The sequence below is a fragment of the Falco punctatus genome, assembly GCF_963210335.1.
Source record: "Falco punctatus genome assembly, chromosome: 7".
Lineage (NCBI taxonomy): Eukaryota > Metazoa > Chordata > Aves > Falconiformes > Falconidae > Falco > Falco punctatus.
In genome coordinates this window covers 36,409,817-36,425,589 of record NC_137587.1, presented here as the reverse complement: position 1 = coordinate 36,425,589, position 15,773 = coordinate 36,409,817, and the positions used below count along the sequence as shown (strand labels likewise).

The 15,773-nt window shown below is 40.3% G+C and overlaps 1 protein-coding gene across 1 annotated transcript in view; it reads right to left on the bottom strand.

Annotated features, from left to right (window-relative positions):
- DYNC1H1 (dynein cytoplasmic 1 heavy chain 1) overlaps positions 1-15,773 on the bottom strand; it is a 45,978-nt gene that overhangs the window by 11,547 nt on the left and 18,658 nt on the right. The window contains exons 29-58 of the mRNA XM_080394540.1: positions 14,738-14,897; positions 14,287-14,530; positions 13,922-14,105; positions 13,233-13,445; positions 12,814-13,052; positions 12,549-12,705; positions 11,924-12,151; positions 11,391-11,621; positions 11,122-11,262; positions 10,633-10,866; positions 9,844-10,050; positions 9,630-9,751; positions 9,083-9,248; positions 8,694-8,857; positions 8,273-8,402; positions 7,377-7,510; positions 6,996-7,110; positions 6,709-6,870; positions 6,418-6,632; positions 6,127-6,331; positions 5,814-5,987; positions 5,594-5,713; positions 5,327-5,447; positions 4,514-4,709; positions 3,747-3,864; positions 2,644-2,859; positions 1,874-2,086; positions 1,575-1,702; positions 1,000-1,153; positions 60-206 (exon numbers count right to left, since the gene is read on the bottom strand). Of these exons, the coding sequence (XP_080250666.1) occupies positions 60-206; positions 1,000-1,153; positions 1,575-1,702; positions 1,874-2,086; positions 2,644-2,859; positions 3,747-3,864; positions 4,514-4,709; positions 5,327-5,447; positions 5,594-5,713; positions 5,814-5,987; positions 6,127-6,331; positions 6,418-6,632; positions 6,709-6,870; positions 6,996-7,110; positions 7,377-7,510; positions 8,273-8,402; positions 8,694-8,857; positions 9,083-9,248; positions 9,630-9,751; positions 9,844-10,050; positions 10,633-10,866; positions 11,122-11,262; positions 11,391-11,621; positions 11,924-12,151; positions 12,549-12,705; positions 12,814-13,052; positions 13,233-13,445; positions 13,922-14,105; positions 14,287-14,530; positions 14,738-14,897 (5,238 nt within the window). The remainder of the gene's footprint in view (positions 1-59; positions 207-999; positions 1,154-1,574; positions 1,703-1,873; positions 2,087-2,643; positions 2,860-3,746; positions 3,865-4,513; positions 4,710-5,326; positions 5,448-5,593; positions 5,714-5,813; positions 5,988-6,126; positions 6,332-6,417; positions 6,633-6,708; positions 6,871-6,995; positions 7,111-7,376; positions 7,511-8,272; positions 8,403-8,693; positions 8,858-9,082; positions 9,249-9,629; positions 9,752-9,843; positions 10,051-10,632; positions 10,867-11,121; positions 11,263-11,390; positions 11,622-11,923; positions 12,152-12,548; positions 12,706-12,813; positions 13,053-13,232; positions 13,446-13,921; positions 14,106-14,286; positions 14,531-14,737; positions 14,898-15,773) is intronic.

Below are 15,773 nucleotides of genomic sequence, written 5' to 3'. Positions count from 1 at the left end.
CTCTATCAGCTCTCTGACATACCACTTCTACAAACAAGACAGCCTTTTGTTTTACTTACTGTTGGATCTCTGGTGGAGAGGAAGATAACGAAGGATGGTGACAAATCAATATCTTGGTCTCCCAGAGTAATGAGAACTCTGCCTCCAGTCCTCCGGACTTCACGATTCAGAACAGGATTCAGAACTGGGTCATAGCTCTCCACATCCTAGAAGCAGAGAGGTGTTAGGAGATTCTGTTGCTTTCAAGTGTCTCAAGCTAAAAACCTGATCTAGCTGGGGCTTAAAGCTCTGGTAAGAAATCAATTTGCAGTTGGTTTAGAATACGGATCACACTCAGAAGGTATTTCCACTTTACATTTGTAGTTGAGCTACACAAACACAGAGTTCAGGCTATTACTGTACAAAATCTGAGAAGGGGAGTATTACTAATGGTCATAATTGTGTTAGTTCTAGTGCATAATTAACCCTATTCTAAGCAGCACTAGCAGTTACTGTTCTCATCTGTGAGCTAATCCTTCAGTTTTGCCATTTCTATACTAAGAAACAAAAAGATATATCCATCTCAAGTGAAAGTCAACTATTGCTACAGTTGCCTGTTTCTCTGCATTACTGACACTTCCTACTGCTACTCAGAGTAGATTTAATTCTAGATAACTAGCCATATTAGGTGCTATTACCTATAACTAGAAATAGCTTATGGAAATAAAGAAACAGACAAGTTGCAAGTTGTTTTGTAGAGTAGAAGTAAAGAAAGACCATTTCAAGATAAAAGCATTTGATCTTGAAATGGTGGACAAAGGAAATACCTTCTTTTGATTGTGTATCTCACTAATCATATTCTTCTCAGGACTAAGACCTCACTCTGTATTAGTTTACTTGTTAAGTTGTGGTTCAAAAATAAAGTTGTTTGCATCTTACTAACAGAACAACTGCAAACTTTTCTAGTACACAGGGCAGAATTCAAGAATTGTGAAGTTCCTACTTGATCATGCAACTGACCTGGACGAGAAGTGGGTTACCAAATCTCAAGGCACTTTCCAAGTTCTTTCTGAAAGCGTCATCCAAGAAACTAGTACGAGTTATCTTACGGTCTTTATATTCATTCATGATAAACTCTGTAGCTTGCCCAGAGGGATCGATGATCAATGGATACCTAAGTCAGTAATAAAACTCTTTCATTACTTGGCTTTTGACTGCAGACAGCCTCTAAGCAGTTTTATGAACTTAGGTTGCACTGTTAGTCACAACTATAAAGCTTACACACTGAAGGAATAAGTCGGCCAGGTTCAAAGACTTATTTCGGTTCAGGGTTTTGAAAGGTAAGTCTGTGTTTGGGCAACAAAATAGCTTCAGTTTAAGCCAATTTATCTTAACAGCTAGGCGTGACAAAAATGACAAGCAAAGATGAGTGAGCCTTTACGTTTACACATGGTTGAGAAGCTTTTACAAACATCAGAAGTTCTCACAACAGCAAAACAGTGCTTTGAAAGAGTTACTGCGATTCTTTGACAGGTGCAAAATCCTGCCTGCTGTGAGAATGCTGCTTTAGAATTCTACACCTTAGAATGAATTACCTATTAAACCGCTTGAGCATGATGGCGTTCTCAGTGCACAGGTCGTCTGCCGGTAGAGAACTTGCTTGCCAACGAAGCCGCTCATCTGCATTGGAAAGGTACTCTGTCCTTGCAATATCTGTACGGAACTGCAAGAAGTACACACATGGTTAGTATTTGACCGGAAGACATTTAGTGTAAATGCAGCTCTACAAGGTATTCTTTTCCAATAGCTCCATTCTTTACTTGACAATCTTACCGCTTTTTTAACTGTTGCAGTAAACTGTTTTACAGTTAACTTAGCACAACTGTATCTTTACCTGGATATTTGCTTGCTGCAAATGGTGAGACCACGTAGTGAACAGATTCTGACGCATCTGCTGATCAAAGTAGCCAGCATAGGCAATAAAAGCTCCTGAAAGTAAGCAATCTCCTGCAATAGTGGACATCTGGTTCTTGAAAGTTTCACTTGTCTTCTCCCACCTTTCCCGTTCAGCAGACAGGCTCTTTAGAAGAGCTGTGCTACGGTTTACCTAGAAATAAGTGGTGTAGACTCTTTAGATGAATTGTTGTAGTATTACAAGTCTCTCAGGACACTTAAATATTGACTCAAGGCCCAAGTTAAATTTAAAAACTAATTTTGTGTTTCTCCACTTCAGTGTTAGTTTATTATGCTGTTTTTAACTTTATCTTGATGAACTCAGAAGTGCCAAGTACTAGCATCATAGCGACATGCTAATGATTAGATCAAGTATATAGGGAAATTCTTCCCCCACTGCCCTCCCACCTTCCAAAAGAAGTCCAGTTAAGACACTACAGTTACACCACATCCGTATCTGTTTCCAAAGGTTTTCTACTTATTTTAAGCCTTATGTTAACCGTCTTGTTAATCAACTAGCAACATGAGTTGGTATTTCTAACTCCAGTCAGGTTTCATTAGCTTAACAAGCTTTGTGACATCCAGAGACAAAACAGCTCAAATGCACCACAGGGAAGCAACCAAGTCCACACTCACAAGTTTGAGGAATGGTTCAATTTCTGACTGCCAAACTTTAAAGAACGGAGAATTATTGATATATAGAAGTCTTACTTTTGCTTCTACAGCAGCCAAGTCTGCCTTAATAGCTTGAGCCTCCGAAATCAGTACCGCATATTCTTCTTTGTAACGGGCAATACTGGCTTCAAGATCACGAATCATCTGCTCCACTTCATTGGCTTTCTGTTGGTTGTCTTTGGCATCATCCTCCAGCTTCTGCAGTTCATTGCGTAGAGGTTCCACTCTTTTCAACATATCAGCATAGTTCAGCTGTAAACAGCAAATAGGCCCTTTATACTTTCTGAAGTGACATGTATTAACAAGAACCACAGCATTCAGTTGTATACTACCAACTGCAGCTTATCAAACTTAGGTACTTGTAACCTGTGTAAGAATTAATAGCTACTTAACAAAAGCTTAGGATTGTTTATCAAGCCTTAAGACTCTAGTTTAAACCAAGCACAGACACATAAGTAATTGCTTTTTGCAAGAACCTTTTACTGCTCTGTAGATTTACAGGCAGTCACCTGAAAGGTTGAGACCACATTAAGTAGTGTACAGCACTGTTCTGCATAAATACTTGACTGGGGGTGTCCATGTCAGTATCGTGCTAATCTACCTTTATTAGTAAAGAACTGATTATAGCTAAGCAACACAACAATTAGGATGGGGCCTGGCAAGACCGAAGCTAAACAGTCTCTCCCCATCGGGCCATTCATAGCAGGCACACTTTTAACAAGCCAAGCATTCCTTTAGGAAACTAGTCAAGTATTTAGAAGTCCAGCTAGAAGACTCTGACAGAGCTGCCTGTGAGCATACTCCACTAAGGCAAGACAAAACTTAGGCAACCTCTATTAAGAGGATGGCATTTTCCACTTGAGAACTGTATTGTCCTGCAGAATGACGCTACATACAGAAAGGATCTGCTGTTGTTTACTGTAAACCTGAAGTTTCTCAGCACAACTGGCCATTAGTTTTCTAGCACAGTACTACAGAGCCCAGAAGCATTCATCTGAAACATCTACCCATTTCTTTGAAGCAAAATATCTTCCAATATTTAGTTGTATAGAGGCAAATTCAGAGCCTTTAGACACTGTATACGCCTTCAGGATCAGTCTTTCCACCTTGCATTTGCTTCCCTGCACTACTGACTTTACCTGTGCAATTGCCCATTTCACCATAGGTCCACAGGCCAGTGATGCTCTGTTTACAATTTCATAGTTGTAACTTGGATTTGACAGGTAATTTTTCTTCATCTTCTCCCGGATAGCATCACTGCAAGGGAAATGTTTTTAGAGATAGCATGAATACACTGTATGGCAGCACACAGGTGTTCAGCATCCCTTTATCTGGCCTGCCTCCCACAGCTGACATGAACATTTACTAGTAGTTTTGTTGACTGGTAGCTGGTATGTTTTAATTAGTTCAAGATGCTGTTTCAGAAATTACAGCTTACAGGTGATAAAAGGCATTTAACAATATTTTAAGATTATCCACTCACAAACTGCTTAACTCTGCTCAGAAAAATTTGGAGTTGGAAGGGAATTCAGGTGTCTTTAGCTTGACAGTCTCGCTCAGATTAAAAGCCAGCTAGGAAGTCAGCCTGGATAAAGCCATCAGCAAGCTGGTCTGCTGTTGCTACAAAACTACTTTCAATTAGTAATGTGGCTTTGGACAGCAACACACTGCTTTGCAACCACACCTTGAAGTTACTCAACAGCAGCTGTTTTGCCCCAGTTTGCATGACACACCTTTGCTTCAGCAGTACATTTCCTGTACCACCTACACATCCACTACATGCAGGAATAATTTAGTCTCAAAGTCAAGTGCTATCAAAGCAATCACACAGAGTAAAGTCCAATTAAGACCATCCATATCTTTGTAAATACTTTAGTCATATAAATAAATTACACTTGCACTTTACCTGATTTCCTCAGCAGAGAAGTTAACAATGGTTGGAATGAAGTTCTCTCTCATGATGATGGAACGTATTTGTTTCCAGTCAGTTGTACTTTCACCTAGTAGTAGGCAGATGGACTCCAGTGCTAGCTTAACTGCTGCAGGTGGATTAGCCATAGAACGGACCTCTACCAGGTGCTGTTTCTTTATTGACTTCACAGCTAGCCAGTGCCAGGAAGATGATGAGCGTTGATTGGGAAGAAAACAAACAGTTAGCAAAGCCCATTAAAGTACCCTGGATTTGTGAAAATGCTTCAAGATTCTCAAAAAGAATCTGAGGTTATTAGAGAAGCGGATACCAGTGGGTAACATTCAAACCACTGCTACATAAGACAGGCTTCTCTCTGTGAACAGTCAACTTGCCAGCTGGCCACAGGCAACTTCTGCTGCTGCCTAAAGTGATTCACTTAAAGCAGTAATTCCTCTATCCAGTTTAACGAGTGGACAGCTTGATTGTATGCTGTCTGTGCAGCGATAAGGCATCAGTGGTCTCTCTGATTATGACTTTTTATGAATACAAGCTGAATAACTAACTAGAGCTGTTCTGCCAGAAACAAAGCCACAAGCCATAAAAGGAGTACCAAGTATCAGGTCAGTACTACAAACAGCACAAAGGCACAACTCAGGGACCAGGTATTTCCTCAGCACTGTTCAGCTCCACGCTATGCATGCCCCTTCGTTAGACAGTACCAGCTTGGACTACAACAGAAGACATTCTCTCATAGACTTCAGTTTTAGATCCAAGCCCACAGTGTGATCTCTTCAGGTGCTAACATACCATTCTGAGCTTCAATGACAGCAGGCTCCACCTTGTCCAGATCTTCTTTCACACTCATCTGCTTGTCTGCAATGACCTCCTGCTGCTTGTGCAGCTGTTCCTGAATCTCCTGGCTCATGACCTAGAAGGAAATTTCAAACAAAATACTGCTTTTCAGAAGCAGGAACTTCTTCCCGTACTTGTTCTGCAGGCTCTGTTGTTTGTTTTTTTTTTTTTTTGGGGGGGGGGAGGAATTTACTATGCACAGAGATTAACAAAGTTTTTTACCTTTTTCTTCTCAGCTTCCTGCTGATCTTTCACCATCTTTTTTAACTTGTCGTTGGCTGCTGCATTCTTCACCTCCAGTTCCTGACTCTTTATTCTTAGGTCACGCCTCAATTCTTCCACCTAAGACAGATTGTAAGATGAGAGAGAGTACTTATATTAGGCATGGAGATCTATTTAACCACTTCAGCCTTATAAAGGGCGAAGTTTTAAAGGTATGTACCTGATCAACGGTTTCTTTGATTTTTCTAAGACCAACATTCAAATGCATTTGCTGTTCCTCCAATTCACTTCGTTTCTCATTGAACAAGTTGGCATAATGATTGATGAAGTCCAAATAGTGGCGAGGTGTGATTGCCATGGTTCTGCCTCCTCGTTTTGCCAGACGAGCATTAGCCTTTAGGGAAGAAGAAGTTGTAGATTATGCATTGTTTTTACATGTACTTGGATGCCAAAGATCATAGTTTTTAGGAAACTGGTGCACGATGCTGTGACCTAGAGATCAATGTAAGTTAAGCAGTGTAATAGCAACATACCTGATGAAGAGTCTGATGAACAAACACACAACTATTAACAATAGCTTCCCTGTGTGACGGTGGTTGTGGTAGCTTATCATACACAACTGGCATGTAATCGGGCACAATATAATTTGGTTTCTCAAGATCCATTTTACTTGTGAACTCTTTGCCCACTTGGTACAATGCCTCAGTTGACCAGTCTCCAAACCAGTTCAAAACACATCTGAAATACAAAGCATTTGTCAATGCTTCCCAAAGATTACTGTTTTAACAGTACTTGTAACACATGCTTGAATATACAGCGATTACCTGTTGAAGAGCGCAGGAGAGGTAGCTGCCCTGTCCTTCAGGCCCTCAGAAGATGGATTCATAGTGAACACAACATGGAGATTGCGAATAACTTGGCTGGTGAACCATTTGTAGAGTTCCTCATGTGAATCTAACATTAAACCTTCTTTCTGTGCTCCTTCTTTACATTGAGTCATGAGGGTAGCATATTCATCTCCTTCAAAGAGACCAGGAACCTAATTCAAAACATAGTTTTGTTGTAGCTTATAATTGTAAAAAGGTGCTTAAAGTATTTACTTAAAATCTTCTTACCTCTCCATTGGCTAGTAGAGTGTTCATTCTCTCCAGGAAACCAGAATCCAACACATTTGACTCATCCATTATAAAAGCTATTTTTTCATTTTTACAGCCAGAACGTCTCAATACTGTCCTAAGGTCTTCATCAAAATCTTCACCTGTATATTTTCTGTGAACCTAGTAAGATTTAACATTTGTTATGAACGTTTCAGTTTAGCTTTAATGGGGTTTTTTAGGGGTTGATATTTAACAAGTGTGAGTTTTGACTAACAGGCTTTTAAAAGGTAAACTAGCACACCAACCTTAATTTGGTAGACACTCAAGCCATTCATCCAGGCAACAAATCTTGAAAGGGTTGTTTTCCCTGCTCCACTGACTCCAATAAGCAGCAAGTGGCCCTGTGGCTGTCGGAAGATTCTGGAAAAGAACATAACCAAGTATGTTTGACAAGTGTCAGCAACTTACTGAGGCTCTTTCCTTGAACACCTAAACTTTCAAATTGGTACCAAAACTGACACACCTTTCCAGACAGAACCCTGCTAGCTGAAGGCCAGCGGTACATCATCTATGGACAACAATGCGGTCACACTCCATTCTGACTTACCCTGTACTCAGGCTACTCTGTTTTAGAAAAAAGTCTCTAAATACTATTTATACAAGCAGTAACTGAAGTCTGAACTTACCGGTCAATTCTTAACACATGATCCAAGACTTCATTGAACAGAACAAGTGGTACATCAAGTTCTTCTTCATAAAAGACTTTAAGCCTAGCTTTCACATAGTCTCTTAATTCTTCTTGATCCACTGGAATATAATCCTAGAAGAACCAGCATGGAATTTAAGACTAAGGGAATTTTTCTTAGGGATCAGTTTATGAGTAGATGAAAGCAGAACTATTAAAATACTTAAAGTAGCAATCCTCTACAAAAGCTTAAGAATGCTGTACTCAATTTAACTCACACAGGAAGATGTCCACAGCCTAGAGTTCCACAGATTGCAGCATGGGGTTTAAACAGTATCTATTGAACCTACCATAGGATGAGTCAGTGACGCCAGTCACAGCCAAATGACAGACTTACTCCCCCCCCCCCCGCTGCTGTATTTTAAACAGCCTTTTCTAGCCACTTGCCTTTGGTCATAAAGATGAGTAGCAGGCTACATGGACTTCTAACTTGACCCTGCAGGATTTCTATGGGTTGCCCAGCAGGATCACTTCAGATTGCAAAAGAGAGCCCACCACAAAATGTAGAATACTAGTATTGTTTAAGGGTCAACGCCTTATCCAAGAGATTCCATAAGCAGTAACTGTCAGCAACTTTCTGGGACTGTTACAGTGTTCTTCAGAAATATTATTTAATACTGCCTTTATGTACTGTGGTAGATCTTGCAATGGCATCCCTGGCATAACAGCTATTAAGTTTGTGGTAGAGTTCACTTCAGATAATCACAGTGAGAACTTCTTGGAGATCAGTTTAACGAAGTGATAAGCACCAATTATCATGTTAATATAGTTATAAGAGCTGCATCATTCAGTTGCTCCCTTAATTAAAAAAAAAAATTAAGCAAACTACTTATTTACCTTTGACAGCCAGTTGCTGTATAAGATAGGTCTGCTCATAGCTTTTTCTTTGTCAATATTGGGGAAGTGTTTCAGAGCAACCATATCAATGTTCTCATCAGTCCAGCGTCTCTCCTCATCTTCTACAAGTCTGGATAAAGAAACAAGTCAGTAACTACAACCCTCTGAAATGGGAGGATGTAATCACACCACATGGCAGTGCTATGACTAAAGTATGTTTCTGCTTTGCACAGATACTACTCCGAACAGTATCAAGTTAGAGCGAAGGGAAATATTCTCATTTGTATTCCAGCTATTTAACATAATGCACACTTCAGTTTGGTCTTCTAATGAAAGTTGGCAAGGAGTGGGGAAAATTAATTTTGAACCTTTTCTTTTTTTTAATTTTCTTTTTCCCCTCTCCATCTCACGTTTATTTTACCTGTCTTGGAAGAGACGTAAGGCTTCATGGGCCCAAATCCTGATAAGGCCTTCAACTGGTAAAGTTTCTAGCGGTCTTAATGCTTCAAATATACCTCTCACCCATCGAGTCATTTCACGAGGTGAATAGATGTAGTGTGGCTGGGTGTCTTGAGTGAATCTCTCCTAAAAATTTAAACTTTGTTAGTTACTTAATTCCAAAGTTGCACCGTACTTTTTGCAGGCCTTAGCACTGCAAGATACTACTTTGCGAGCGTCATTCAGTGGCTTTTGCCAGAATGCAAGTTCTTGTATATGTGTCATTTATGTGAAAGCCAAACAATGTATCTTAAATGATCCAGCATAAAAGGAAGACTTCTAATTAGCTTGGGGTTGTATTTAATAAGTTACCTGAGACATTGTGTAGAACTCTACCATAGCAGCAGTGAGAGGTTCTGCATACGTGCGAAGCGATGGGATCAGCCTTAGCATGGCACGATTGAATGTTCCATATATCTGAGTAAGTGAAGCTGGTCCAGGATAGTCCACATAAACCACAGGAACATGTCGTAAAAATCTGAAAGATTAGCATATGACACAGTACAGAAAGTCAAATTACAGTCTGTATTACTTTCACTATCTTTTGCCAAAATTAAATAACTGCTTGATTCAAAATTATCAGCAGTAACTGCAACTGGTTTGATTGCTCCTTAGCGACTTGGACTAAAAAGCATTCTGAAGTACCCACAGCATTTCAGACAGGTTATTCAAGAAGTGTAACAGTGAGTCCCCTGGCTGGCTGTCAGGGTAACAACCAACTAGCAGTTAGTTCAAAAGCAAGGAACACCATTTCAGCGCAGCTGGTGTTAAACAAGTGTATTAAGAACAGGTTACACAGTCAATGCTTCAATTTTGACCCCTATTCTGTTGCTGTATAGGAGTTTAGTAGATACATTACCTATGTGAAAGAGGTTTTCTTCCAGGATCAGTAGGTGGATTACATGCGCCAACAAACTGAATTCTCTCCAGCTTCACCCACGTCTGGTCTGATGTACGATAGAAACCTCCATGTTCCACCATCTGGGGGGGGGGGAGGGGGGAAGTATCAGTGGGACACTGTATTTCTCTGAAAATAACTGTTACAATATAGTTGATTACAAAGAAAAACAAACCTGTCTAATGAAGGATATGACTCTCTGTGTGCCATACTTATCCATATCTGGCAAGTTGATTTCATCGCAGAATAGCACCAGCCACTTCCCTAACTGCACAGGAGCCAGCACCACTCCATTAGGTGTACGCCTGTACTCACAGTAGTGATCAAAAGTTTTCAAGAGCAGTTCTGGAGTGGTAGCACTAGAAAAGTTGAGTCCAACCACCTTAAAAAGACAACAGTGAAAAGAAATAGCTTAAATGTATTGAGGCTTGAAAAGAGCACACATCAAGAGTCTTGAAAACAGGTAAGTTTGGCTTTCCACAGTGTAAGTACATATACCATCTGTATTTCAGGTTACTGTCTGTGTACTGTTTGCTGCCAGCTGCAGGTTCTCCATTTACCATGCAGCAACGCCTCCTGCCCAACCTTGTACTTAGAACATCACAGCTTCACGTTAAGTGTTACTCCACCTAAATACACCGAAAGATGAGAGCTTAAATATTACCACAGATTTTAAAATACTAAGTAGAGGAATCCTCCTGTATTACTGAAGTGGCAAAGGCAAGAAACAGCTTTTAGATTAAGGATCTTGAGACATAAATTTAGATGCTGCTCAATGTAATTTTTATTTTTTGCTGTGTATACACATGACTGACTGAGGTGGAGTATCACTGAATTCTGGCTAGCATATCATTTCCATGCTAAATCAAGACTGCTTTAATCTTTATGGATATTAGAGACTTGTTACTATTCCCTAATTCACACATGTGCACGTGCACACATACACACACATTCTCTTGTGTACCTCCATGTCAGGCAGAGCTCTGAGAGCACTGAAGAGGGTCATGGTCTTTCCAGAACCTGGTGGGCCACACAGTACTAGAGGTTTGTGTTCTGCCAACCAAGTATACAGCAATGCTTCATGGCGAACCGTATCTAGGGTTGGTACTACAACATCAGGAGCTGCGACTTTGTGTGTTTCAACCTCAATTTGAGGAACCTTGGATTGCCATGGCACCCATTCACCTGTAATGGACACCTAGGAGCACAAAACCAAGATCAATTCAGAAAAGGAATACAGCTCAACCTCAGTTAAAATTTTTTTTTAAACCACAGAATAGTTTGTGGCATCAAATTTGATTTGTTTATTTAAACAGGCAGCTTGTTCACTGAACTGTGAAGCTATAGAATTTAAGATAAGTCTAGCGTTTTATTTTCCAGTTTCATCTCCAAAATGTAAAGCAAGCTTCTAAGGACACAAGGGTGCAACTCTTCTAGCATAAGAAAGGTTTACCTCGTAGTCAATTATAGGTATGTTGGGTGCAGTCGGCAGTGGCACAGTGGTGATTCTCCTGATGTATTCTCCCAGCTCTGCTCTCATTTTCAAACGACTGTCTCCAGAAAGAGACCAGAGTATTGCATAGACCAGGTACCTCTGTAAGAAGCAGCGAAAGCAGCTCTTGGTTTTGCGAGTAATGGATCACAACTTAACAATAAATAAAACCCAGCTGGCTGCAGTGACACATCAAACACTGCAGTCACTTAGCAGCATTTTGTATTTACCTGGATGTAACGCTCTAGTTGATCTATCTGCATTGGAAAGTCTGGATGATTGGCATTGTACTGGGCTACGTTGCGGCAAGCTTGATGCAACATGGAGAACAGAGAACCAAGACAGCGCAAGCGGGTGAGATCCATAATATGCTCCAACTTGAAAGCATGTTCAAGTGCTTTAGTTACCAGGCCGTTAGATGTGAAATACGGCTGCATTATTGTTGCAGCATCTCTCTGAATCTGTTGGGGGAGACAAACACTGTTCAAAGCACTCGCTTCTCATTTGATTACCAGGCAGCGGGAAATAAATTTTGTTTAAGGTTTGAAGTGCCTCATATTTGAATATTCTTCTAATCATGGTTATTGGTTATAAAAATGGTTGTAAGGTTCTACAACATGGTTATAAAAGAAAAAAAAAAAGTAAATAGGTGGTCAGTTTTTCCATGACAGGCTGCCATAGATGTTAAGTACTCCATACTACTTCTGATATGAGCGTTCTTACTACATCATTACTACATTACATAATGTAATCTAAGTTATACCTGCAACATTGGGGATGCTGCTTCTTCTCCTTCATCTTCTTTGCCCTTTCGCCTTCGCTGAGCTTCCTCCTCACCTTCATCCAGAGGAATGCTTCTCAGTCTAGCCAGGAAGTTATTGAATATCATGTCTGTACTGAGAACATCCTCACTGAACCAGACCATGCCACACCTTGACACAGTAGCCAAAGTGGCATATTTCAGATCCTGTACCTCAAACATGATGCGCACCTGAAGAGCAGAGATTTAAAATAAAATAGTTTGAAGTAAAATCCCCCCAAACAAAAGTAAAACAAAACAAAAAACTATCCCCCAAAAGCCTTTAAAAATAAATTAACTTGTATTTAGCTTCTGAATAGTGAACAGCAGCATTTAACTATCCTAAGGTAAGTTCATCACTATTAACTGTTACCGTAGACTTTTACATAATCCACAAAGTTTGTCTTACAGGGTCAAAGTATAATGTGAAATGTCTGTTTTCGCAAAAGCTCTTAACTCCAGCAAACCACTACCTGAGATGAGCATTACTCTACTTGTAATAAGAAAGAGGGACAGCACTAGTATGTTTTAAGGTAAAAGCAACAAATTTATAGGACAGCAAGTAAACATGTAAAAGAAGTAGCATTACATTTGGTGGAAGGCTGAGACGTTCTCCATTTGGCAGAGTCAGTAGTTTGTTGTCATCCAAAACAGAGTTCAAGTTCTCAACCCATTCAGGGTCTACATCACCATCAAAGATTATCCACTGACGTTTTTGCAGTTCACCTCTCACATTGTCTATGATTCTATTAAAGAAAATATTTATTTCAGTGGAGAACAAAGACTTGGTAAGGCCAAATTATTAATGGCACTAATGTACTGTCTACTTCTCATTTGCACTATTTAAGACTCACTTTCTCAGGACATGCGTAAACAGGCCATCTGTCCATTCTCTGGTGTTTGGATCCAAAGTACCATAAAGGTGATCTTTGCTGATTGCTTTTGGATCTATAATATGAGCAACACCTTCCACACCCTCCAGCCGTTCAAGGGCTTTCAGAAGTACTCTCCAAGCCATACTCTTTCCACTTCCAGAGGGACCAACCATCATCAATCCATGATTTATCTGTGTAATCTGATACAGCTGAAGAACCTGTCACAGAAGAAATGATGTACCAATTAAGTCTTAACTTCAGCAGTCAATTTAAGCTTCTATGTGGTGCTCACTTCAGAGAAAGAAAAGAGGAAAAAGCTTTCTACCCTTTCATAACAAAAAAGGAAGTTTAGTCTTATGCATGAACTTCAATTCCACATTTTCAGTTTTATATTTTACCTTTTCAACCCACATGCCACCAACTTCTTCTCCATCACCATAGGTAAGGTACATTTCCTGACACACTTTCTTAAGCTCCTCTCGCAAGGCTGTCATCTCCCCACGATGATACTGTACTCCAGGGAATACATCAGAAAGGAGACTGAACAGCAATGGAATGTCTTCTGCAACCAGTTTTGGTACCATAGTTTCACACACGCTTTGGATCAGGATCTGCAGAGAAAGTCACGTTTTGGTTAAGCTTTTTTTCTTAAGTTTGCTTTACTGAACGCATCTGACAAGGAATACTTCAGTAAATACTGAGAAAGCACAAGACCAGGGTGGTCTTGGTATAAAGAATCATTAGTGGGGTTTCAACTTCGAAACCACACAATGATCTCCTATTGATTTTCAGTTTATACAACTGTAGTTTCTTACGTCTCTTCACCACACTTTGAGTATTAAATGCCGAGGAACTGAGCAGCAAATGAGTGTTATGAATATACTACTTCATAAGAACAAGTCTTTCACCATGATTCAGGACTCCTAAGACATGCTCAACTTGGTGCTTCTAAGGTACCAAATTCCTACCTTTTGTAACATTACCATTTAGTGTGAAGCCATGCAAGCAAAGTAAACACTGTAGGGTCATTTGCTTTGTTTAGTATGCTTCCTGTACTTTATCACAGCAGAGTTCACAAACACATTACCTCTTGTTCTGGTAAGTTCTCAGCAATTTCTCCCTCATCAACAACTTCACCACGCTCTTCTTTCTCCCGCTTTATCTTCTGAATCCTCTCCCTCTTCACATTACCTGCACTAACCAGCACACTCTTCAGTGCTCTCAAGCCAAAATCATAGTGACTTTGGGAGGACAGCTGTTCATCACAAAGCCTAAGAAGCAAAAGAGACAAAACACAATTTGATTCTCTATAGGGACCAACACAACACTCGGTAAATGCCACTATTTACTTGAAATGATTGCTGCACAACATGCTTAGTGAGTTGCACAGAGCATTACAGCTTTGAACAATAAGCTCTATTTTTACTGACTGGAGCCAAACTTGTTACTCACTTGAAGAATGGTACTATCTTATTGGCAAGCACTTCAGCTGTACGGAAACCTTGGGAGTACAACATGACCTGGGCAATCAACTGACGGTCTGGTTTTGTCATTGCCAAGCTACGGAACAATTTCTTCAAATTGTCAGGCAGATTTGATCTGCCTGCATAGCCAGGATTCATGGTGATGAAGATAGCCATGTCAGGGCTCACTTTGACTTGTTTGTTCAGCAGCTCACAAGTAATAGGTGTTGCAGCTGAAAAAGAGAATGCATTTAGTTACACCTGAGCCAGCAATCAATCGCCCTGAGAACAGAAGGCATACTTTCACTTCAAGGTTTTACATTTTGATAGAAAATGGCTTCTTCCTTGTATTGTTTGGGAGAAATATAACTGAGCAACAAAACAGCATGAAGGACATTAGAGATGCTGTACAACACTATTAGGAACAAACAATTACATACTCTTGTCATAGTTGGGGTTGGAATGCTCTCGCAAGGCTTCCTGGATGCACTGAACTTGCTGTGACACAGCAGAGAGCATACGCTCCTCCAGTCTGTTGAACTCATCAAAGCAGCCCCACGCACCTACTTGGCAAAGTCCCACAAAGATGCGTCCCATTGCCTGCACACACAGGGGGAAAATTCACTGAAGCTGCATGATCATTCTTGCCTGTGCATAGGCAAAGACAGCAGAACGGAGCACTTCATACAATGCATTCAAAGCAGGAAGGAGCTACATTTACATGCAGGTTACCACCTTTATAGTACTGTAAGAGTTATAAAAGGGTTCTAACTTTCAGATGTTCACTGCTTCACAGAATCACAAAATCACAAAAATGATCACAGCTTCCTATTACTACATACTGTACTGCCATGTATTCACAAAACAGTCAAGGTAAGTCCACTGCATAAGGTTTTGTTTGCTGATACTATTAATACCAAGTGCAGTTCTAGTCCTTCATGACAAGGAGGATACTAGGATCACAAAATATTTCAGAAGAACAAATTGGATGGCCACAGTATGATGAGGCTTCCACCAGAAGGAACAACCTTTAAGGTAGGATTCTGCAAAGGCGACATGAAGGAACGTGATGGAGGCCTAAAAGCCACTGGTTTAGGATAAATAGGAATCAACTGTTCACTGTCTTTTCCACTACAAGAAGTAAGGAGTCATTAAAAAAGACAAAAGAAGATGCTCCTTCATAAAATGCATAGTAATGCAGCAGAACTCTTTGGTAAAGAATGCTATAGAAGCAAGTGTGCATATGGATTTAAGGGGAAAAGTGAGTACCCAGAGGAAGATTCACTGGAGCATGAACAGAGTAACCCGTTTCAGCTTGGAATCTCTTGATCCTCACAACTATCAGAGGCAGGAAGGGAACTGGGGGCAAGGAAGGAGTATCATACACCATCTGCAACCTTAGTACTCCCTAGGTATTTTCTTACCGGTCACCACTACAGGCTTTGGCCCTAGGGCTGATCAAATGGACTCCTGGTC